Raw genomic sequence first — 19,923 nt, forward strand, 5'->3', positions numbered from 1 at the left:
CACTCCATCCTGGGCAAGAAAGCAAGATCCTATCTCCAAAAAACAAAAACAACCCCCGCCACCACCAGAAAATACTGTAGTCTCAGCTACTCGGGAGGCTTGAGGCAGGAGGATCGCTTGCGCCTGGGAAGTCAAGGTTGCGGTGAGCTGTGAGGGCACACTGCACTCCAGCCTGGGGGACAGATTGAGACCCTGTCTCAAAATATATATATATATTTCCACAAACTACTGCCTCCTTGCCAAGCTGGCAAAGTCCCACTCATCTTTAGTTTTTGTTTGTTTGTTTTTTTAGAGATGAGGTCTCACTATATTGCCCAGGCTGGAATACAGTAGCTATTCACAGGCACATAGTGCACTATAGCCTTGAACCCCTGGGCTCCAGCAGTCCTCCTGCCTCAGCCTCCTAAGTAGCTGGGACCATAGGTGTGCATCACCACACCTGACACCCACTCATCTTTCAAGGTCCTTCACGGTTACCTTCTCAGTGAGACCAGCACCAAATACCTAATACCCCTGAAAGAGTTGTTCACTTACCCCACTCTTCTCCTGCCAGAACACCCTATTGTCCTTTTCGTATATCACTCATACTGTATATTTAGAGATATATTTTAAATCAAAAGCTTCTTTTTTTTTTTTTTTTTTGAGACAGAGTCTCACTTTATCACCCAGGCTGGAGTGCAGCATGTAATATTGGCTCACTGCAGCCTCGACCTCCCAGGTTCAAGTGCTCCTCCTGCCTCAGCCACACAAGTATCTGGGACTACAGGCACGTGCACCATTATGCTCAGCTAATTTTCTTTTTTTGGTGATTTTTGTAGAGACAGGGTTTCACCACATTTCCCAGGCTTGTCTCCAACTCCTGAGCTCAAGCAATCCACCTGCCTCAACCTCCCAAGGTGCTAGGATTACAGGTGAGAGCCACCACGCCCAGCCCACAAGCTGCTGCTGCTGCTGCTTTTTTTTTTTTTTTTTTTTTTGTTAAGACAGGGTCTTGCTCTGTTGCCCAGGCTGGAGTGCAGTGGCGCGATATCAGCTTACTGCAACCTCCATCTCCTGGGTTCAAGTGATTCTCATGCCTCAGCCTCCCAAGTAGCTGGGATTACAGGCATGTGCCACCATGCCCAGCTAATTTTTGTATTTTTAGTAAAGACAGGGTTTCGCCATGTTGGCCAGACTGGTCTTGAACTCCTGACCTCAAGTGACTACCCGCTTCGGACTCCCAAATTGTTGGTATTACAGGTATGTGCCTTTGCTCCTGGCCTCAAAAACTTCTTTTTTTTTTTTTTTGAGACAGAGTTTAAGCGATTCTCCTGCCTCAGCCTCCCAAGTAGCTGGGACTATAGACATGCGCCACCACACTCGGCTAATTTTTGTATTTTTAGTAGAGACGGGGTGTTGGCCAGGCTGGTCTCGAACTCCTGACCTCAGGTGATCCACCTGCCTCAGCCTCCCAAAGTGCTGCGATTATAGGCGTGACCACCGCGCATGGCCCAAAAACTTCTTTACTAGACTATGAGATCCTCAAGAACATGAACTAGATCGTATTGCAAGTAGATACCTGTACATGGTTGCAGGGCAAATCGATGGAGCCCTTTACCTTCTTTTTCCAAGTTCCTGTTTAAAACAGCAGGAGGCTCCTTCCAGTAGGGACTTTCACTGCCAGAGACAGGCTCCTGGCTGAGTCTCCTCACTGATTCTCTCTTAATCAGAGCGAGATGCCTTACTTTCGCTAGAGGTTGGGTTCTGGCCAAGTTTACCCTCTGCCTACCTTTCCTCCATCTCCCCTGCTACATTTCCCCTTGTTCACTCCCTTGGATGCTCAGATCCAGCAACACAAGTCTTCTTCTTATTCCTCAAACACACAAGCTTCTGCCTCAAGGCCTCTGCAGTTCAGTCTCAAACACTCTTCTTCCAGATTTTCAAATGGCTAACCCTTTCTCATCATTCAAGGTTCATCTCAAATATTGTATCCAGGCCGGGCGCGGTGGCTCACGCCTATAATCCCAGCACTTTGGGAGGCCGAAGCGGGTGGATCACTTGAGGACAGGAGTTCAAGACCAGCCTGGCTCACACAGTGAAACCCCCTTCTCTACTGAAAATACAAAAAATTAGCCAGGCATGGTGGCAGGCACCTGTAATCCTAGCTACTCGGGAGGCTGAGGCAGGAGAATTGAACCCGGGAGGTGGAGGTTGCAGCGAGCCAAGATGGCGCCACTGTCCACCAGCCAGGGTGACAGTTGGAGACTCCGTCTCAAACAAACGAACAAAATATTGTATCCAGGCTGGGAATGGTGGCTCATGCCTGTAATCCCAGCACTTTGGGAGGCCAAGGCAGGCAGATCACTTGAGGTCAGGAGTTCAAGACCAGCCTGGCTAACACGGTGAAACCCTGTCTTTACTAAAAATACAAAAAAAATTAGCTGGTCGTGGTGGCGGGTGCCTGTAGTCCCAGCTACTTGGGAGGCTGAGGCAGGTGAATGGTGTGAACTCGGAAGGCAGAGCTTGCAGTGAGCTGAGATTGTGCCACTGCACTCCAGCCTGGGAGACAGAGTGAGACTCTGCCTCAAAAAAAAAAAAAAAAAAATTAGCTGAGTGTGGTGGCGCGCACCTGTAATCTCAGCTACTCGGGAGGCTGAGGCAGGAGAATCCCTTGAACCCGGGAGGTGGAGGTTGCAGTGAGCCGAGATCGTGCCACTGCACTCCAGCCTGGGTGATAGAGTGAGACTCCATCTCAAAAAAAAAAAAAAATTGTATCCTGAGATGCCTTCCCTGCCTGCATTAAAGCCCCTGTTACCATAGCCGCTCTCTGTTGGATCATCTTGTCAGATTTCTCTCGTTGCACCTATCATTATCTGATATTACCTTCCTTTTTACATGTGTACATTTTTTTGCACCCTTAGTAGTGCCACAAGAGCCAATATTTTTATGTTTTGTTCACTACTACATCTCCCATACGTAGAATGGTGACAGGTATATAGGACTCAATAAATACCCAGAGAGGCTGGGCGTGGTGGCTCAAGCCTGTAATTCCAGCACTTTGGGAGGCCGAGGTGGGTGGATCACGAGGTCAGGGGGTTTGAGACCAGCCTGGCCAACATGGTGAAACCCCGTCTCTACAAAAAATACAAAAATAGCCGAGTGTGGTGGTGTGTGCTTGTAATCCCAGCTACTTGGGAGGCTGAGGCAGGAGAATCACTTGAACCTGGGAAGCGGAGGTTGCAGTGAGCCTCGACTGTGCCATTGCACTCCAACCTGGGCAACAGAGCAAGACTCCATCTCAAAAAACAAACAAACAAAAAAAAACCTCAGAGAATGAATGCAAAGTGGCTTTTGGGGATCCTGTGTGTGAGTATCCAGGCATTTGACCCTTTCTCCCAGCTCTGGGAAAGAGCCAATTTTATAACTTCATTCCTGAGAGGTAATTTGGTGCAATAGAAGAGCACAAGCTTTGAATCTGCTGCTTGCCAGCTGTGTGACTTTGAGCAAATTACTTAACTTCTCTAAGCTTCCGTTTCCTCTTTTGTCCAATGGAGATATTATTGATCCCAACAGGGCTGTTGTAAAGAAACAACATAGGACTTGTAAGCACTTACTGAATGTTATTTCTCTTTTCCTTCATGATTTCTGAATCTTAGTTGCCCCATTCATAAAATGGGAAAATTAGATACCTGCTTTTTCAAGGGAAGTGGCTATTTTTCAAAGGAAGTGGCATTTGTATATTCCACTAAAAAAAAATCTATTTTTATACGAAATATCCCAATTTAATTTTTTTTTTTTTCTTGAGACGGAGTTTCGCTCTTGTTACCTAGGCTGGAGAGCAATGGCATGATCTCGGCTCACTGCAACCACTGCCTCTTGAGTTCAAGCAATTCTCGTGCCTCAGCTTCTCGAGTAGCTGGGATTACAGGCGTGCACCACCACGCTTGGCTAATTTTTGTATTTTTAGTAGAGACGGGGTTTCACCATGTTGGTCAGGCTGGTCTCGAAATCCTGACCTCAAGGGATCCACCGGCCTCCGCCTCCCAAAGTGCTGGGATTACAGGCATGAGCCACCGCGCCCGGCTTTGAAACGATTTTTTTTTTGTTTTGTTTTGAGACGGAGTCTCGCTCTGTCGCCCAGGCTGGAGCGCAGTGGCGCGATCTCGGCTCACTGCAAGCTCCGCCTCCCGGGTTCACGCCATTCTCCTGCCTCAGCCTCCCGAGTAGCTGGCACTACAGGCGCCCGCCACCACGCCCAGCTAATTTTTTGTATTTTGTTTAGTAGAGACGGGGTTTCACCGTGTTAGCCAGGATGGTCACTATCTCCTGACCTCGTGATCCGCCCGCCTCGGCCTCCTGAAGTGCTGGGATTACAGGCGTGAGCCACCGTGCCCGTCCGAAACGATTTTTTAAAAGTAAAAATACCCTAAGGTACCCCTGTGGACTGGATTTAGCTTTGGGCTGTTGTTCACCTAGGCTACTGGTTGTCAGAGATGCTATGACATCTTTATTGTGTAACTTAGGCAAATCAGTTTACTTCCCTGAACTTCAGTGAGCTCATCTGTAAAATGGATCAGGACCCATCGTTATGCGGATCAAATGAGACCAGGCGTGTAAGACGCTGAACAGCGCTGGCGCATGGTAAGCACCCCACGCATGACGCGACAGCGGTAGCTTGGGTGGATGTTGAATTGGTTAGGATGTATTCAGGGAACAAGATATCCCAGAGGCCAGCGGAATAGGCGACGCCGAGAAAGGAGAAAAGACGGCAGAGGAGATAAAGAGGGAATGGAAGAAGTGAGGAGGCAACAGGGTCCGCCCTCCAGGCGGGGCGCCAGCGAGAGGCCCAGGCCGGGGCGGGAGCGCACGTGGCCTATTTCGGGCGGAGCAGAGGCACTGGGCGCAGCGGAGACCTCCAAGCCGGCCCCAGGAGACGGGCCGCGAGGGTAGGTTGGAACTCGGCGGCAAGGACCTTGAACGCCGGGCTGGGGAGGTTCCAGGTGCTTGGGAGTTGGGGGACTGCAGATGACGCCAGGTCTGAGCTCGCCGCCCTCTCCGAGCCGTTTGGGCCGGACGCCTGGGTTCTTCGGGCTCCGCCCTAGGGGGGTGGGGCTATATGTTCGGACCAATGACCGTCCGTCCCTGCGGCCCCGCCCCCTCCCCGCCCCCGGAGCCGCGGCCTCGCTGAGTGCCCAACCGCCCGGCGCCCAGGCCTGGGGCACCGCGAGCCCCGAACCTTCGGCTGGTGAGTGCGCACCCCCTCCCCGGGGTTTCCGCCCCGATCCCGCCTCCAGCCCGTGCCCCAGAGCTCCAGGTCGCCGACCCGGGCGCTGGGGAGTGACTCAGCTCAAGGATGGTGGCGACTTGCGGGGGCTGGAGATTCGAACCGTTCAAGGCCTTGAATGCCGGGATGAGTGGGGTGAACGCGAGCCCTCGGAGCTGGTCCCCGGGCTGTGCCAGAGCGTGGGGCCGGGCTAGGGTGGACGGGAGAGGACCAGATTCGGAGACCAGGGCAGGGGCGGGAGAAGCCACGGCTGCACCGCCTTGCTGGGCCAGGGCCACGGTGGGGGGGAGCGGGTCCTGAGCTTCTGATCCAGCTCCCCGCCTCAGGACACCAAGATGCCTGGCGAACAGCAGGCAGAGGAAGAGGAGGAGGAAGAGATGCAGGAGGAGATGGTGCTGCTGGTGAAGGGTGAGGAGGATGAGGGTGAGGAGAAGTATGAGGTGGTGAAACTCAAGATCCCCATGGACAACAAGGAGGTATGTGTCACACACACACTGGGGCCCACTGTCCCCAAACCTGGTCCAGGCCCAGCCTCCCTCAGATAGAAGCCAGGGATCTTGCCCCTACTTTTCCCAGAATCTCAGATCTAAAACCTCAGGATTGGCCCATCCTTCTGCCCCACTGTCTGGGCTTCCATCATACAAAAGACACGCCTACTGTCCCAGGCTTCCTGCTGGGTGCAGGAGATTAAACTCCGTCCTTGGATCCCCCATGGAGCTTGATGTTAGACTGAAGGGTAACCACACAGTTAGAATCCCATGTGATGGCTGCAGGTACAGGGGGATGATGAAGCCTAGAAGTGGGAACTTAACTCAGATTTAGAGGTTGGGGAAAGGCCAGGTTAGTTCAACAGCAACAGTAACAATAGCTAACCCTTGCCTAGCATTTTCTATGTGCCAGGCAGTGTTCTAAGCACCTCGATTCTATGATGTTGGTAGCATTTATTCCATTTTACAGATGAGGAGACTGAGGCCCAGGGCAGTTTGGTAACTTGCCACAGGTCTCAAAGTTAGTAAAAGGATGACTTACGTGAGACTAGTAGGAGTCTGGGGTCGGAAGTGGGGTGATGGACCCAAGCAGAGGAAATGGCTCTTTTATTATTATTGTTGTTATTGTTTGAGACAGGGTCTCATTCAGTCACCCAAGCTGGAGTGCAGTACAGCTCACCGCAGCCTTGACTTCCCTGGGCTCAGGTGATCCTCCCACCTCAGCCTCCCAAGTAGGTGGGACTACAGGCATGCACCACTACACCTGGCTAATTTTTTTTGTTTTGTTTTGAGACACAGTTTCGCTCTGTTGCCCAGGCTGGAGTGCAGTGGCGTGATCTCGGCTCACTGCAACCTCCATCTCCCGGGTTCAAGTAGTTCTCCTGCCTCAGCCTCCCAAGATGCTGGGATTACAGGCATGCGCCACCACACCCAGCTAATTTTTTGTATTTTCAGTAGAGTTGGGGTTTTGCCATGTTGGCCAGACTGGTCCCAAACTCCTGAGTTCAGGTGATCCTCCCACCTCAGCCTCCCAAAGTGCTGGGATTATAGGTGTGAGCCACCGCATCCAGCCAGAAATGGCCCTTATAGAGGCTCAGACGAGTGAGTAGTGCACTGCAGCAGTGAGGGTGGGTGGTTCGGTCATGCTGTAGTGTGGATGAGTGGGGGTGGTTGGTAGGACACACAGGGAGTCTGGCTTTTATTCTGAGGGTATTTGAAGGTTTTGAGATCAGAATATGAGTTAAATTTCCCCCCTGGAGACCCTAACTGCCACCAGATATGTTTCCGCTTCTCAGAACCCCAGAGGACTCTGTCTGCCCCCAGCCTGAGCAGCCCTGAGTCCCAGCAGAGGGCTTGGCTCCAGGGACCCAGCTTGCAGGGGCCGGGACTCTGATTCTTCCTGCCCAGGAGCCAGTTCCCAGGGAAAGAATGCTCTGCTGCCCTCTAGTGGGCCTGGTGGGTGCTGGGGGAGGGGACTAGCTCCTCAGGCCTCCAGATAGTGTAGTAACTATCTGGTTGTGTTTGTTGCGGGCCCCCTTGGCCCATTATCCAGCTCTGCCTGCCTCTTCTGGCCCTGTGATTGCCTGATCTCCACCTTTGGCCTCTAAGTTACAAACACAGGCTCCAGAGCTTAGGGTGGACTTCCAGCTCCATCACTTACCCGCTGTGTGACCTTGGGCAAGTTTCCTAACCGCTTCATGCCTCAGTTTCCTCATTTGTAAAAGGGAAATTATAACAGCACCTGCATCTTGAAGTTGTGAAGAATGAATGAGTCAACACATGCACAGAGTTAGAACTGTATCTGGCACAAAATAAACACGGAAATAGTTGCTGTTACATTTATTCTTCTCCCCAAAGCTCGGGACCTTGGGCAAGGTCATCCTTCTCAAGATTTTTCAACTTTTTTTTTTTTTTTTTTTTTTGAGACGGAGTCTCACTGTGTCGCCCAGGCTGGAGTGCAGTGGCGCAATCTTGGTTCACTGCACCTCCACCTCCCGGGTTCATGCCATTCTCCTGCCTCAGTCTCCTGAGCAGCTGGGATTACAGGTGTGCACTACCATGCCCAGCTAATTTTTGTATTTTTAGTAGAGATGGGGTTTCACCATACTGGTCAGGCTGGTCTCGAACTCTTGACCTTGTGATCCGCTCGCCTCGGCCTCCCAAAGTGTTGGGATTACAGGCGTGAGCCACCATGCCTGGCTCAACTCATTTTTATCAAAGGCCTGGGCTGAACCATGAGAACTGGAGTTGATCAGGGAAGTGAATGTGGAGGCACAGAAGACTGAAGGCAAACGACTCAAGGCAGTGGGGAAGGCTTCCCAGAGGAGATGATTTTTGACTTGGGCCTTGAAGGCTTTGCGGGGGTTTGGCATGTGGAGGAGGAGGAAGGGCATTCCAGGAGGAGGAAACAGCAAAAGCAAAGACTCAGAGGAAATGAGACGGGAAAGGCAGTTGGGGGACAGAGGGGCCTTGCAAGCTAGGGCAGGACGTACTGTGTTGGGTTCTGTGGCACCATAAGAAGCCTTAAATCATGGGAAGAGCCAGGCGTGCTGGCTCACGCCTGTAATCCTAGCACTTTGGAAAGCCAAGGTGGGAGGATCACTTGAGCCCAAGAGTTCGATTCCTCCCTGGGCAACATAGGGAGACCTCATCTCTACAAAAAAAAAAAAAAAAAAAAAAAGTTTAATTAGCTGGGCATGGTGGCATGCCTGTAGTCCTAGCTACTCTGGAGGCTGAATGAGCCCAGGAGTTCAAGGCTGCAGTGAGCCATGACTGCACCACTGTACTCTAGCCTGGGCAACAAAGAGAGACCCTGTCTCAAAAAACAAAAACAGGCCAGGTGTGGTGACTCATGCCTGTAATCCCAGCACTTTGGAAGGCTGAGGCAGGCAGATCACTTGAGGTCAGGAGTTCGAGACCAGCCTGGGCAACATGGTGAAACCCCATCTCTACTAAAAATACAAAAATTAGCCGGGTGTGGTGGCGCCTGCCTGCAATCCCAGCTACTTGGGAGGCTGAGGCAGGAGAATCGCTTGAATCCGGGAGGCGGAGGTCGCAGTGAGCTGAGATTGCACCACTGCACTCCAGCCTGGGCAACAGAGCAAGATTCCATCTCAAAAAAAAAAAAAAAAAAAAAATCAGAGGAGGGACATGACTGGATTTTCTGTTTAGAAGAATTATTGGCTGCTACAGGGAGACCAGGCCAGGTAGGGCCTGCTCTAAGGTAGTAACAGCAATGATGAGGAAAAGGGGCCATTTAGGAACCCGGCTAGAGCCAAAGGGCATGTGCAGTGAAGATCTGGCATGACTAGTCATGAAAGGCACACAGGGCCAGATTGTGAATGGTATCATGTAGCGGTCCTAACTCTACCATTTACCAGCTTTTCTTTGGCTTTCTCATCTGTAAAATGGGGTAATAGAGTAAGACCCCTGAATGCCAGTCTGAGAAGTGTCATCAGGGTGACTAGATTTGGAGGAGATGGGTGGAATTGAGGATTACGCACACACATCCCATGAACTGTTAGCACCGTGCCCAGAAGGGTGCTCGATCGTTAGCTTGCTGTGGGCCTTCCTGAGCCTCATTTCTCCATCTATGAAATGGTGACCTCGAAAGCGCCTTCCAGTGGTGACATTCAGCGAGTCCTAGCTATTGCCAGTCCTGTGGCCAGTCACTGTCCAGAAGGGCCTTAATTACGCTGCATGCAGGGGCTGGAGTCTTCTCCCTCTGCCATCAAAACCCAATCTATCTTTTAGAAAGATTTTCTCAGAGGGCTCCATGCACATCCAAACCTATCTTTCCCTGGCTTGAAACCTTGAGTGGTTTTCTGCTTTCCTCAGGGTGAGGTCTCAGCTCCTAAACTTGGCATTCAAAGCTCTTTACCATCTGACCTCATGCCATTCTGGCTTCATCCCCTCGACACCTATCCCATCCCCCGTTGTGGTCTCAGCCCGCAAAGCCTCTTCACCTTTGTTCCCTGCTTTCTCCAGGAGTAGCTCTTTTCTCTTCTAGATCAGTTTCTGAATTTTTAACATGCATACAGATCACCCAGGGGTCTTGTTAAAATAAGGATTTTAATTCAGTAAAATCTGGAGTGGGATTTGAGATTCTGCATTTGTAAAAAGTTCCCAGTGATGTTGATGTTGCTGGTCTTTGGACCACACATCCTCCAGCAAGGAACTAGAGGACACTGGTTGTGTTTAATAGTTTGTACCAAAAAGAAGGAAGACTGTGACCACAAAAACGGGCCAGGGGAGGGAGACAAGCTGTGTAAGTGGCCTCAAACTCTAGTTAGTGAGATTAGAATTGCATCATGGAGGCTGGGCGCAATGGCTCTTGTCTGTAATCCCAGCACTTTTGGAGGCTGACGCAGGAGGATTGATTGAGCTCAGGAGTTCGAGACCAGCCTGGGCAACATGGCAAAACCCTATCTCTACTGAAATACAAAAATTAGCCGGGTATGGTGGCACGCCCCTGTAGTGCCAGCTATTTGGGGGGCTGAGTCAGGAGGATTGCTTAAGCCCGGGAAGTTAAGGCTGCAGTGAGCCGTGATCATGCCACTGCATCCAGCCTGGGTAACACAGTGAGACCTTTTCTCAAAAAAAAAAAAAAAAAAGAGAGAGAGAATAAAAAAAGAATTGCATCATGGTTAACAGAATAGGTGTTCCAGAAAATGAGTAACTTCAGTTCAAACCCTGGCTCTGCCATTTATTAGCTGAACAGCCTTGTGTAGTCACTTAACTTCTGAGTCTTATTTCCTTATATATAAAACAGGGCTAAGGTACCTAACCAAAGCCATGGTGAGAATTTAGAAAGAGAGTACTGGTAAAAAGCACTTAGCACAGTTCCTGGCACATGGTGAGTGCCCAACAAGTGGGAGTTATTTTATTAATTAGAGAAGTAATGGCTAAGGAAGAAACTGGGATGTTTGCTCTGGTTAAAAAACATTTAAGCAGGAAGACAAAAATCACTAACTTCTAATACCTGGATTATTATATTATTACACTACATTGTATGTTCACAGTAGCCTCCTGTTATAGTGCAAATACCATTTATTCTAATTTTTAAATCTAATAGTTGTAGAATTTAAGACATGCTTGGGCCATTAATGATCACCTAGTCTGGTATTTGCCAAGTTTCAGTCACGTGTATTGCTCATATGTTGTACTCACATTATTTATTAATGTTTTTCTTCAAATAGATTCACATTGTTTTGTTAAATAAATTTACCTTCATCTAAACAATAGTACTGATGAAATTGTGGGTTTCATGTGATATCTTGTTTTTTTAATATTCGTGAAAATAAATGTGTAACAATTATAATGAGACTTTTTAAAAATTTGCCCACATACCACCTCATACCTCATGCTGGGAAATTTTGGGTTTTTTTTCTTTTTTTAGAGACACGATCTTGCTTTGTCACCCAGGCTGGAGTGCAGTGGCACGTGATTGTAGCTCACTGCAGCCTTGAACTCTTGGGCTCAAGTGATCCTCCTTCCTCAGCCTACCAAGTTGTTGGGACTACAAGTGCACCCCACCACACCTGGCTAATTTTTCACTTTTTGTAGAGACGAGGTCTAACTGTGTTGCTCAGGCTGGTGTCCAACTCCTGGCCTCAAGTAATCCTCCTTCCTTGGCCTCCCAAAGTGCTGAGATTACAGGTGTGAGTCACTGCACCGGCCTCATACTGGGAATTTGATCTCACTTAGCCCACCTAGCCTTTCTTGGGACACTGGGGCAGAGGAGGATCTTAATGAGCTGGATTCAGCTCCTCTTACCAAGATTTTTCCTCGGGCATCCAAGGCCCCTTCTCCTGGGCTGGAGACATCAGCAGCGCTTGTATGGAGAATTTCTTTTTCAGAAGTCAGTGAACTCAGCATGAGGAAGCCCTCAGGCTGTCCAAAGTCACCTGAAAGAGGGTGCCAAGGAAAAACGGGCCAGAAAAATGTAGATCTGATGAGACAAGTTCTCTCCACAGTGGCTGATGTATTGAAATAAACCAACAGATTTCAAAACCAGGGCAAGACTGGAAAATATGACCTTGAATTCAGATGGTGCCAAACGTACTGTGGGGAGTGTCTCCATTTAAAGTATCAAGTTGTATTTTAACCTTGAATCCCTCTTGGAGTGTGCCAGGGACGTGGAATCCAGCCTCTGTCACATCTTGGTCACGTGAGTTCAGAACAGTGTAGCCTGAACGACGGCATGGTCTCATGGGCACCCTGAGTCCATCCTGGCTCCCACTGGCCATGTGAATTTCATCGCCCTCACCCTCAGCTTTCTCAGCTATCAAAAGAGAGAACACCCAGCTCAAGGCGGGTGACAGGAGGATTTAATACAATAACATACATAGTGTTGTCAAAGCTTAATACTTTGTTATTGATTGTTGCTATTGTTATCAGTATAGATACTATTTAAACCAGATTTCTCTTGGTCACTAATTTTCCAAATTGCCCTGTTTTCTAATTTTTTTTTTCGACGGAGTCTCGCTCTGTCGCCCAGGCTGGAGTGCAGTGGCGTATCTCCGCTCACTGCAAGCTCCGCCTCCCGGGTTCATGCCATTCTCCTGCCTCAGCCTCCCTCGTAGCTGGGACTACAGGCACCCGCCACCACGCCTGGCTAATTTTTTGTATTTTTTTAGTAGAGATGGGGTTTCACCATGTTAGCCAGGATGGTCTCGATCTCCTGACCTCGTGATCTGCCCGCCTCGGCCTCCCAAAGTGCTGGGATTACAGGCGTGAGCCACTGCGCCCGGCCTCTTTTTTTTTTTTTTGAGATGGAATCTCACTCTGTTCCCCAGGCTGGAGTGCAGTGGCATGATCTCAGCTCACTGCAACCTCTGCCTCCCGGGTTCAAGTGATTCTCCTGCCTCAGCCTCCTGAGTAGCTGGGATTACAGGCATGAGCCACCACATTCGGCTGATTTTTGTATTTTTAGTAGAGACAGGGTTTCACCATGTTGGCCAGGCTGGTCTTGAACTCCTGACCTCAAGTGATCCACCCACCTCGGTCTCCCAAAGTGCTGGGATTACAGGCGTGAACCACCATGCCTGGCTTGTTTTCTAATTTCTGAGTTGGTTACCACAAAGCCACTACCTTTTGACAAACTATCTTGAAGGCCTTGAAGTTGCCCTCCTGTAGCTTCAGAAAGAGAAGGCCCTACTATTTTCTGCTGTCACCCTCTTTTTTTTTTTTTTTTTTTGAGACGGAGTCTCACCCTGTCACCCTGTCACCCAGGCTGGAGGCAGTGGCGCAATCTCGGCTCACTGCAACCTCCACCTCCCGGGTTCAAGCAGTTCCCTGCCTTAGCCTCCCAAGTAGCTGGGATTACAGGCGTCCGCCACCACACCCAGCTAATTTTTGTATTTTTAGTAGAGATGGGGTTTCAACATCTTGGCCAGGCTGGGCTCGAACTCCTGACCTCATGATCCACCTGCCTCGGCCTCCCAAAGTGGTGGTATTACAGGCGTGAGCCACTGCACCTGGCCTTGCTGTCCCTCTCTCTTAACCTGTTTCCCATCTGTAAAATGGGGATGATGATAATTACCTCGTGGAGATCGAATATGGGAGAAGCTGACACTGTCTTGTCCTTAATATGCCCCAGGCACTTCATTTGGTCATGAATTAATTGCTTGGCCATAGTAGATACTCGACATCAGTTTTGCTGCGGTTTTGAGCGTTCTCTTTTCTAAGAAGGGAGCAATATGCCCTCAATACTCTTCACTGTTAGTCCAGAATGTTTTCCCTTCATGTGCCTCTTAGAAGGCATTTCTTTCCTTTTTCTGATTTTTATCTCTAGAAGGCCAGAGCTTGTGAAACTGGCTAATTTTCAGATTTTTTTCATTTCAGACCTCAGAATAACATTTGGCTTTTACCCTTGCCTTTTTCTTCACTGCTTAAAAAATGATAGGTGTTTGCTATTCAAAGCTGATTAAGAGCCTGGACTTGGTCCTGGCCTGGCTTCCAGGATGCCCCTCTCCTGCTCTCCTCCCTCCCTGGCTTCTCCCCGTCTTGCTGCCCTAGGTTCTCTCTGCCCATCCCCTGGATGGTCTCATCCACTCATTCTCAAGGCTTTATAAACCATCTATAGGTTGACAGCTTCTCAATTAACATCTCCAGTCTAGGCCTCGCTTCTGAGCTCCAGATATGTCAAGAAGCCATGACAGCATCCAAAACAGATCTCCCCTCTCAACTTGCTCCTCCCACCATCCTCATCTCTGTAAATGGCAACTCCACTTTTGCAGCTGCTAAGCTCAAAAACCTTGAAGTCATTTTGATCTCTTTTTCTTCACACCTCATATCTAATCTCTTATTAAATCTATTGTCTCACACTGCAAATAGATCCAGAAGCCAATCACTTCTCACCACCTCCACCATCCACCGTCCACTTCTGTCACCTGGGTATGAGCCACTATCTTCTCTTGCCAGGTGGCTGTAGTGGCCTCCTCACTGGGCTTCTGTTCTCTCCAACTCCTTCATTTGGTTTTCAACCCCAGTAGCCTGAGGGAGCCTTTTTAAATGTGTAGGATATGGTCACTTCCCTGCTCAAAGTCCTCTGACATCTCCTCTTACAGTTCTCTGTCTCCTTTATATTAAAAGCCAGAGCCAGGCACAGTGGTATGTGCCTGTAACTCCAGCTACTCAGAAGGCTGAGTCAGGAGGAACTGCTTGAGCCAGGAGGTTCAGGACCAAGCCTGGGCCACAGCAAGACCCTGTCTCTTAAAAAAAAAAAAAAAAAAAAGCCAAATATAACAAATACAAGGCCCTATATGCCAAGAGATCTCCTCCACCACTACATCCGTGACTCCCCCCATCATGCATTCTGCTTTAACCAATTTTTCTTGCCATTTCTGGAACAGCAGGCAACTCCCGCCTCTGCACCTAGCCGTTCCCTCTGCAGTGCTCCTCAGAGGGCTATCCATGTAGCCTGCTCTGTCACCTCCTTTAAGTCTTTGCTCATGTTATCATATCGGTAAAGTGTCTTGACAACCCTGTTTAAATCTGTAGCATCCCCAGTACTAGCATTCCTTATCCATTATTCCTGAAAGCAGGAATTTTTTAATGCTTTTTATTTAATGCAGAATCCCCGTGCCTAGAACAGTCTAGGACACTGCATGCCCTCAGTAAATATTGGTTGAATTAATAAAAATAGCTAGAACGCCACTGGGCTTTGTGATGTGTGCGTTACGCGCATTATCTCACTGGATGCGCACACCATCCTGCGAGGCAGCACCGTGGCCTTTCCTATTTCATAGATGGGGAACTGAGGCTCACAGAGGGAGCAGCCTGTGGAGACCCAGGTCTCTGGCTCCGGGGCCTGCCGCTAAAGGCTGACCTATCCCCCTCTCCCCGCAGGTCCCGGGCGAGGCGCCCGCGCCGTCCGCCGACCCGGCGCGTCCCCACGCGTGCCCCGACTGCGGCCGCGCCTTCGCGCGCCGCTCCACGCTGGCCAAGCACGCGCGCACGCACACGGGCGAACGGCCCTTCGCGTGCACCGAGTGCGGGCGGCGCTTCTCGCAGAAGTCGGCGCTGACCAAACACGGCCGCACGCACACAGGCGAGCGGCCCTACGAGTGCCCCGAGTGCGACAAGCGCTTCTCGGCCGCCTCGAACCTGCGGCAGCACCGGCGGCGGCACACGGGCGAGAAGCCGTACGCATGCGCGCACTGCGGCCGCCGCTTCGCGCAGAGCTCCAACTACGCACAGCACCTGCGCGTGCACACGGGCGAGAAGCCGTACGCGTGCCCGGACTGCGGACGCGCTTTTGGCGGCAGCTCGTGCCTGGCGCGCCACCGACGCACGCACACGGGCGAGCGGCCCTACGCTTGCGCCGACTGCGGCACGCGCTTCGCTCAGAGCTCGGCGCTGGCCAAGCACCGGCGCGTGCACACGGGCGAGAAGCCGCACCGCTGCGCTGTGTGTGGCCGTCGCTTCGGCCACCGCTCCAACCTGGCGGAGCACGCGCGCACGCACACAGGCGAACGGCCCTACCCCTGCGCCGAGTGCGGCCGCCGCTTCCGCCTAAGCTCGCACTTCATCCGCCACCGACGCGCGCACATGCGGCGCCGCCTGTATATCTGCGCCGGCTGCGGCAGGGACTTCAAGCTGCCCCCTGGCGCCACGGCCGCCACTGCCACCGAGCGCTGCCCGGAGTGCGAGGGCAGCTGAGTCCCGCAGGGCTGCGGAGGGGCGCGCTGGGGCTTCGACCTGGCTGCACTAACCCAGGCTCCTCCTGCGCCCCGGCCTCCGGGTCTGGGAAATTGAGGGGACGGCAGGCCCGGCTGCCCTGGAACTGGGAGACAGGGAGAATCCCCTGCCGGGGTCCCTGGAAACAGTGCCCACCCCACATCACTACATTCCCTCGGCCCGTGTTAGTGAATAAAGTATTATATCCTCACCCCACCCGTGCCTGTGAGTGAGGTGGGTGGGAGAGGAAGAAAGTTGGGGTTCCCCAGGCTCAGGTGCCAAGTGAGTTGTCAAGGAACCAAATGGGGATGTAAACCTAAAAGGGGTTCCCGGCACCTCGGTTTGTGTTGGGGGTAGGAGGTGATCGCACACTTGGCCCTTGGTTACGTCCTGATAACCTTAAATCTGAAAGGGGCCATAAATATACTATGTTCAAGATCAGACACGCACTGCATTCGGCAGAGCTCCAGTGAGCAAGGCACGACCCTCAGATCTCAGTCTAGTGAAGGAGAGAAAACTGTTAACACTACGTTAAAGGTTTTAACTGCTTTGTTATGTAAGCTTACCCAGCCCGGCGCGCAGTGACTCACGCCTGTAATCCCAGCACTTTGGGAGGGTGAGGCTAGCAGATCACTTGAGGTTAGGAGTTCGAGACCAACCTGGCCAACATGGTGAAACCCGGTCTCTACTAAAAATACAAAAATTAACTGAGTTGGGCGCCTGTAATCCCAGCTACTGGGGGTGCTGAGGCATGAGAATCACTTGAACCTGGGAGACAGAGGTTGCAATGAACCGAGATAGTGCCATTGCACTCCGGCCTGGGCAACAGAGGAAGACTGCCTCAAACAAACAAGTAAAAAACAACAAATCAAACCAAACCAAAAAAATCTCAAAGCGATTGGACCTAGCAGCTCATGCCTGTAATCTCCAGCCCTTTGGGAAGCAGAGGCAGAAGGATCCCTTGAAGTCAAGAGTTTGAGATCAGCCTGGAGAACAAAGTGAGACCCCCCATCTATTAAAAAAAAAAAAAAAAAAAAAAAGCTGGGCATGGTGAGGCACACTTGTTGTCACAGCAAATGAGGAGGCTGAGATGGGAGGATCACTTGAGCACAGGAGGTTGAGGCTGCAGTGAGCTACTGTTGTGGCACTGCACTCCAGGCTGGGCGACAGAGTGAGACTGTCTCAAAAATAAATACAAATTTAAAATTCCAAAGTTATAAAAATTTATTTTTTCTTGTTTTCTACTGTGCAACCCACTTCCGTGCCAGCAGCCTACAGGCATACAGGCCAGGCAATGGTTGGGGCTACAGTTTGCTCTGGCATGGGGTACTATGGGAGGCCTAGGGAATCTGGCCCATCATAAATCCAAACCCATGCGTTATTTTAAATTTATTTTGGGCTGGGCAAGGTGGCTCACACCTGTAATCCCAACAGTTTGGGAGGCTGAGGCGGGTGGATCACCTGAGGTCAGGAGTTTGAGACCAGCCTGGCCAACATGGCTACTAAACAGGCTACTAAAAATGCAAAAATTAGCCTGTAATCCCAGCTACTCGGAAGGCTGAGACAGAGTGAGACTCCATCTCAAATAAACAAAAACCAAAAACATCAGCTGGGTGTGGTGGCAGACACCTGTAATCCCAGCTACTTGGGAGGCTGAGGCAGGAGAATTGCTTGAACATGGGAGGTGGAGGTTGCAGTAAGCTGAGATCACACCATTGCACTCCAGCCTGGGCGACAAGAGTGAGACTCTGTCAAAAAAAATAGTAATAAAAAATGAAAATAAATTTATTTATTTTGTAGAGACAGGGTCTCGCTATGGTGCCCAGGCTGGTCTCCATATCCTAGCCTCAAGCAATCCTTCCACCTCTGCCTCCCGAAGTGCTGAGATTAGGCATGAGCCACCATGCCTGGCTAGGTAAATCTTTTCTGTCCATTTTTGCCACAGCCAATGAATGGCAGAGACAAGTAAATAGGCACTTGCAGTCCAGTGTCAACTGGTGCTATGATGGAGGAAGACAGGCTCTTCTCAGAGGTGATGTTTAAGTTGGGTCTTGAAGGTGAAGCTGGGGTTTGGGAAGTGTGGAGAGAGCCCCTAAAGCTGCATTCCAGGGTCATCAGAGCTTGCAGATGTTCCCTGGGGTGGAATGGGGGGACAAAAAGCAAGAGGGTTTTGGAAGTGAGGTTAAAGTATCCAAGGTAGCAAAGCCTTGAGGGCTTAGAGGGGAAGGATGGATCTGGCATCCGTAGGGAGCTGGAACTCATAGCAGTGGACCTGGGCTTGAGAGAAAGGCGATGGGACTGACTTCATTTCTTAGCTTGGGTGACTGCAGGACAGTGTCACTGAGATGGGGGTGCAGGATGAAGAGCAAGACAGGAGCTTAAGTCTGGACATGCTGAATGTTAGGTCAGCATGAGGGAGGGGATTGGCAATAACAGCTTAGAGATATCAGGTCTGGAGTCCATGACACCATGTCCAGAAGAAAGCACTCAAGAAGAGTCTTGAAAGTGGCCAGGCGTGGTGGCTCACGCTGGTAATCCCAGCACTTTGGGAGGCCGAGGGAGGAGGATCACTTGAGGCCAGGAGTTCAAGACTGACTTGGGCAACATGGTAAGACCCCGTCTCCACTAAAAATAAGGAAACATAGCCAGAGGTAGGAAGAAAACCAGGTAAGCATCTTATCTGGGAAATCTAGAGGAAAGTGTTTCAGAGAGAGTGGAGGATCAGCTGCTGCTCTGGTGCCCGTTGCATTTGTAATGAGGGCGGGGAAAGTGGTGAGAGTTGTTTCAGTGGAGCGGGGTGAAAACCAGCCAGGAGGCAAGGTTGTAAATGGGACGGTGGGGAAGCAGAGTGGGGGAATTTAGCCAACCCTTTGAAGAGGCTGCTCGAGGTTTGATGGTTTCACTTTTGTCAACAGTGAAGGGATTCATATATGCTTTCTGCACGGGAAGAAAGGGCTAATGCAGAGAAGATCATACAGAAGGGAAAGCAGACACCCAATTAAAGAGAGGAAGGAATCAGGGCTTCGTAAGGATGCGGATCCCATTATCACTGGAGAGCCAGAAGAAAGGCGGGTTTGGGCACATAATCTGATGCACTGTTTTACCTGGGAAATAAGAATGGGGGTCAATGGATAAGAAATATAAGAGAGTGAGGCCAGGAAAGGAGAATGCCTCATTTTACTGATGTGCAGACTGGCTCAGAGAGGCAGCAAGTCAGCGACCATTGTAGATTCTTTTTTTTTTTTTTTGAGACGGAGTCTCGCTCTGTCCCCCAGGCTGGAGTGCAGTGGCACTCGGCTATCTGCAAACTCCGCCTCCCGGGTTCACGTCATTCTCCTGCCTCAGCCTCCTGGTAGCTGGGACTACAGGCGCCCGTCACCACACCCAGCTAATTTTTTGTATTTTTAGCAGAGACAGGGTTTCATTGTGTTAGCCAGGATGGTCTTGATCTCCTGACTTCGTGATCCACCCGCCTTGGCCTCCCAAAGTGCTGGGATTACAGGTGTGAGCCACTGCGCCTGGCCGACCATTGTAGATTCTGAAAGCACAGATGTCTACTGGTGTACGTGGGGGACTGTTTCCAGGACACACTCCCACCCCCACCGTGTACACAAATCCACTCATACTCAAGCCCCAGTCAGCTCTGCGGAACCCACACATAGGAAAAGCTGGTCCTCCACACACATGGCTTTTGCATCCCACAAATACTGTATTACTGAACCATGTCTGATTGAAAAACAATTCAAACAAACGTGGACTCACATAGCTCAAACCTGTGTTGTTCAAGGGTCAACTGTAGTTTAAAAGTCCTTTCCCCTACATTAGCCTACCCTGTGACGGAGGCAGCCAGAGGTATCTCAGAAAAAAGTGATGTGCCCAAAGTCACACAACAGGCAAATCTTACACACTCAACACTATCTTTTTTTTTGAGATGGATTCTCGCTCTGTCACCCAGGCTTGAGTGCAGTGGCGTGATCTTAGCTCACTGCC

At 50.6% G+C, this 19,923-nt stretch overlaps 1 protein-coding gene and 1 non-coding gene across 3 annotated transcripts; one reads left to right on the forward strand and one right to left on the reverse strand.

The window, feature by feature from the left end:
- The first annotated feature begins 823 nt into the window (after positions 1-823).
- ZNF771 (zinc finger protein 771) lies at positions 824-16,144 on the forward strand. Of its 2 annotated transcripts, XM_009250638.3 has the most exons (4): positions 824-911; positions 4,503-4,925; positions 5,590-5,739; positions 15,103-16,144. In XM_009250638.3, exons 3-4 carry the CDS (start codon positions 5,599-5,601, stop codon positions 15,913-15,915), a joined length of 954 nt encoding a protein of 317 aa, XP_009248913.1. In that variant the 5' UTR covers positions 824-911; positions 4,503-4,925; positions 5,590-5,598; the 3' UTR covers positions 15,916-16,144. The 2 variants fall into 2 exon arrangements, with proteins under 2 accessions (XP_009248913.1, XP_002826380.1); XM_002826334.5 differs by lacking the exons at positions 824-911; positions 4,503-4,925 and adding an exon at positions 5,003-5,224.
- Positions 16,145-17,175: 1,031 nt separating this feature from the next.
- LOC112129472 (small nucleolar RNA SNORA42/SNORA80 family) lies at positions 17,176-17,310 on the reverse strand. Its single transcript, XR_002911872.1, has one exon. It is a non-coding gene; the product is annotated as a small nucleolar RNA SNORA42/SNORA80 family (small nucleolar RNA).
- Between the last annotated feature and the right edge of the window lie 2,613 nt (positions 17,311-19,923).

Source organism: Pongo abelii, chromosome 18, assembly GCF_028885655.2.
Source record: "Pongo abelii isolate AG06213 chromosome 18, NHGRI_mPonAbe1-v2.0_pri, whole genome shotgun sequence".
Classification (NCBI taxonomy): Eukaryota; Metazoa; Chordata; class Mammalia; order Primates; family Hominidae; genus Pongo; species Pongo abelii.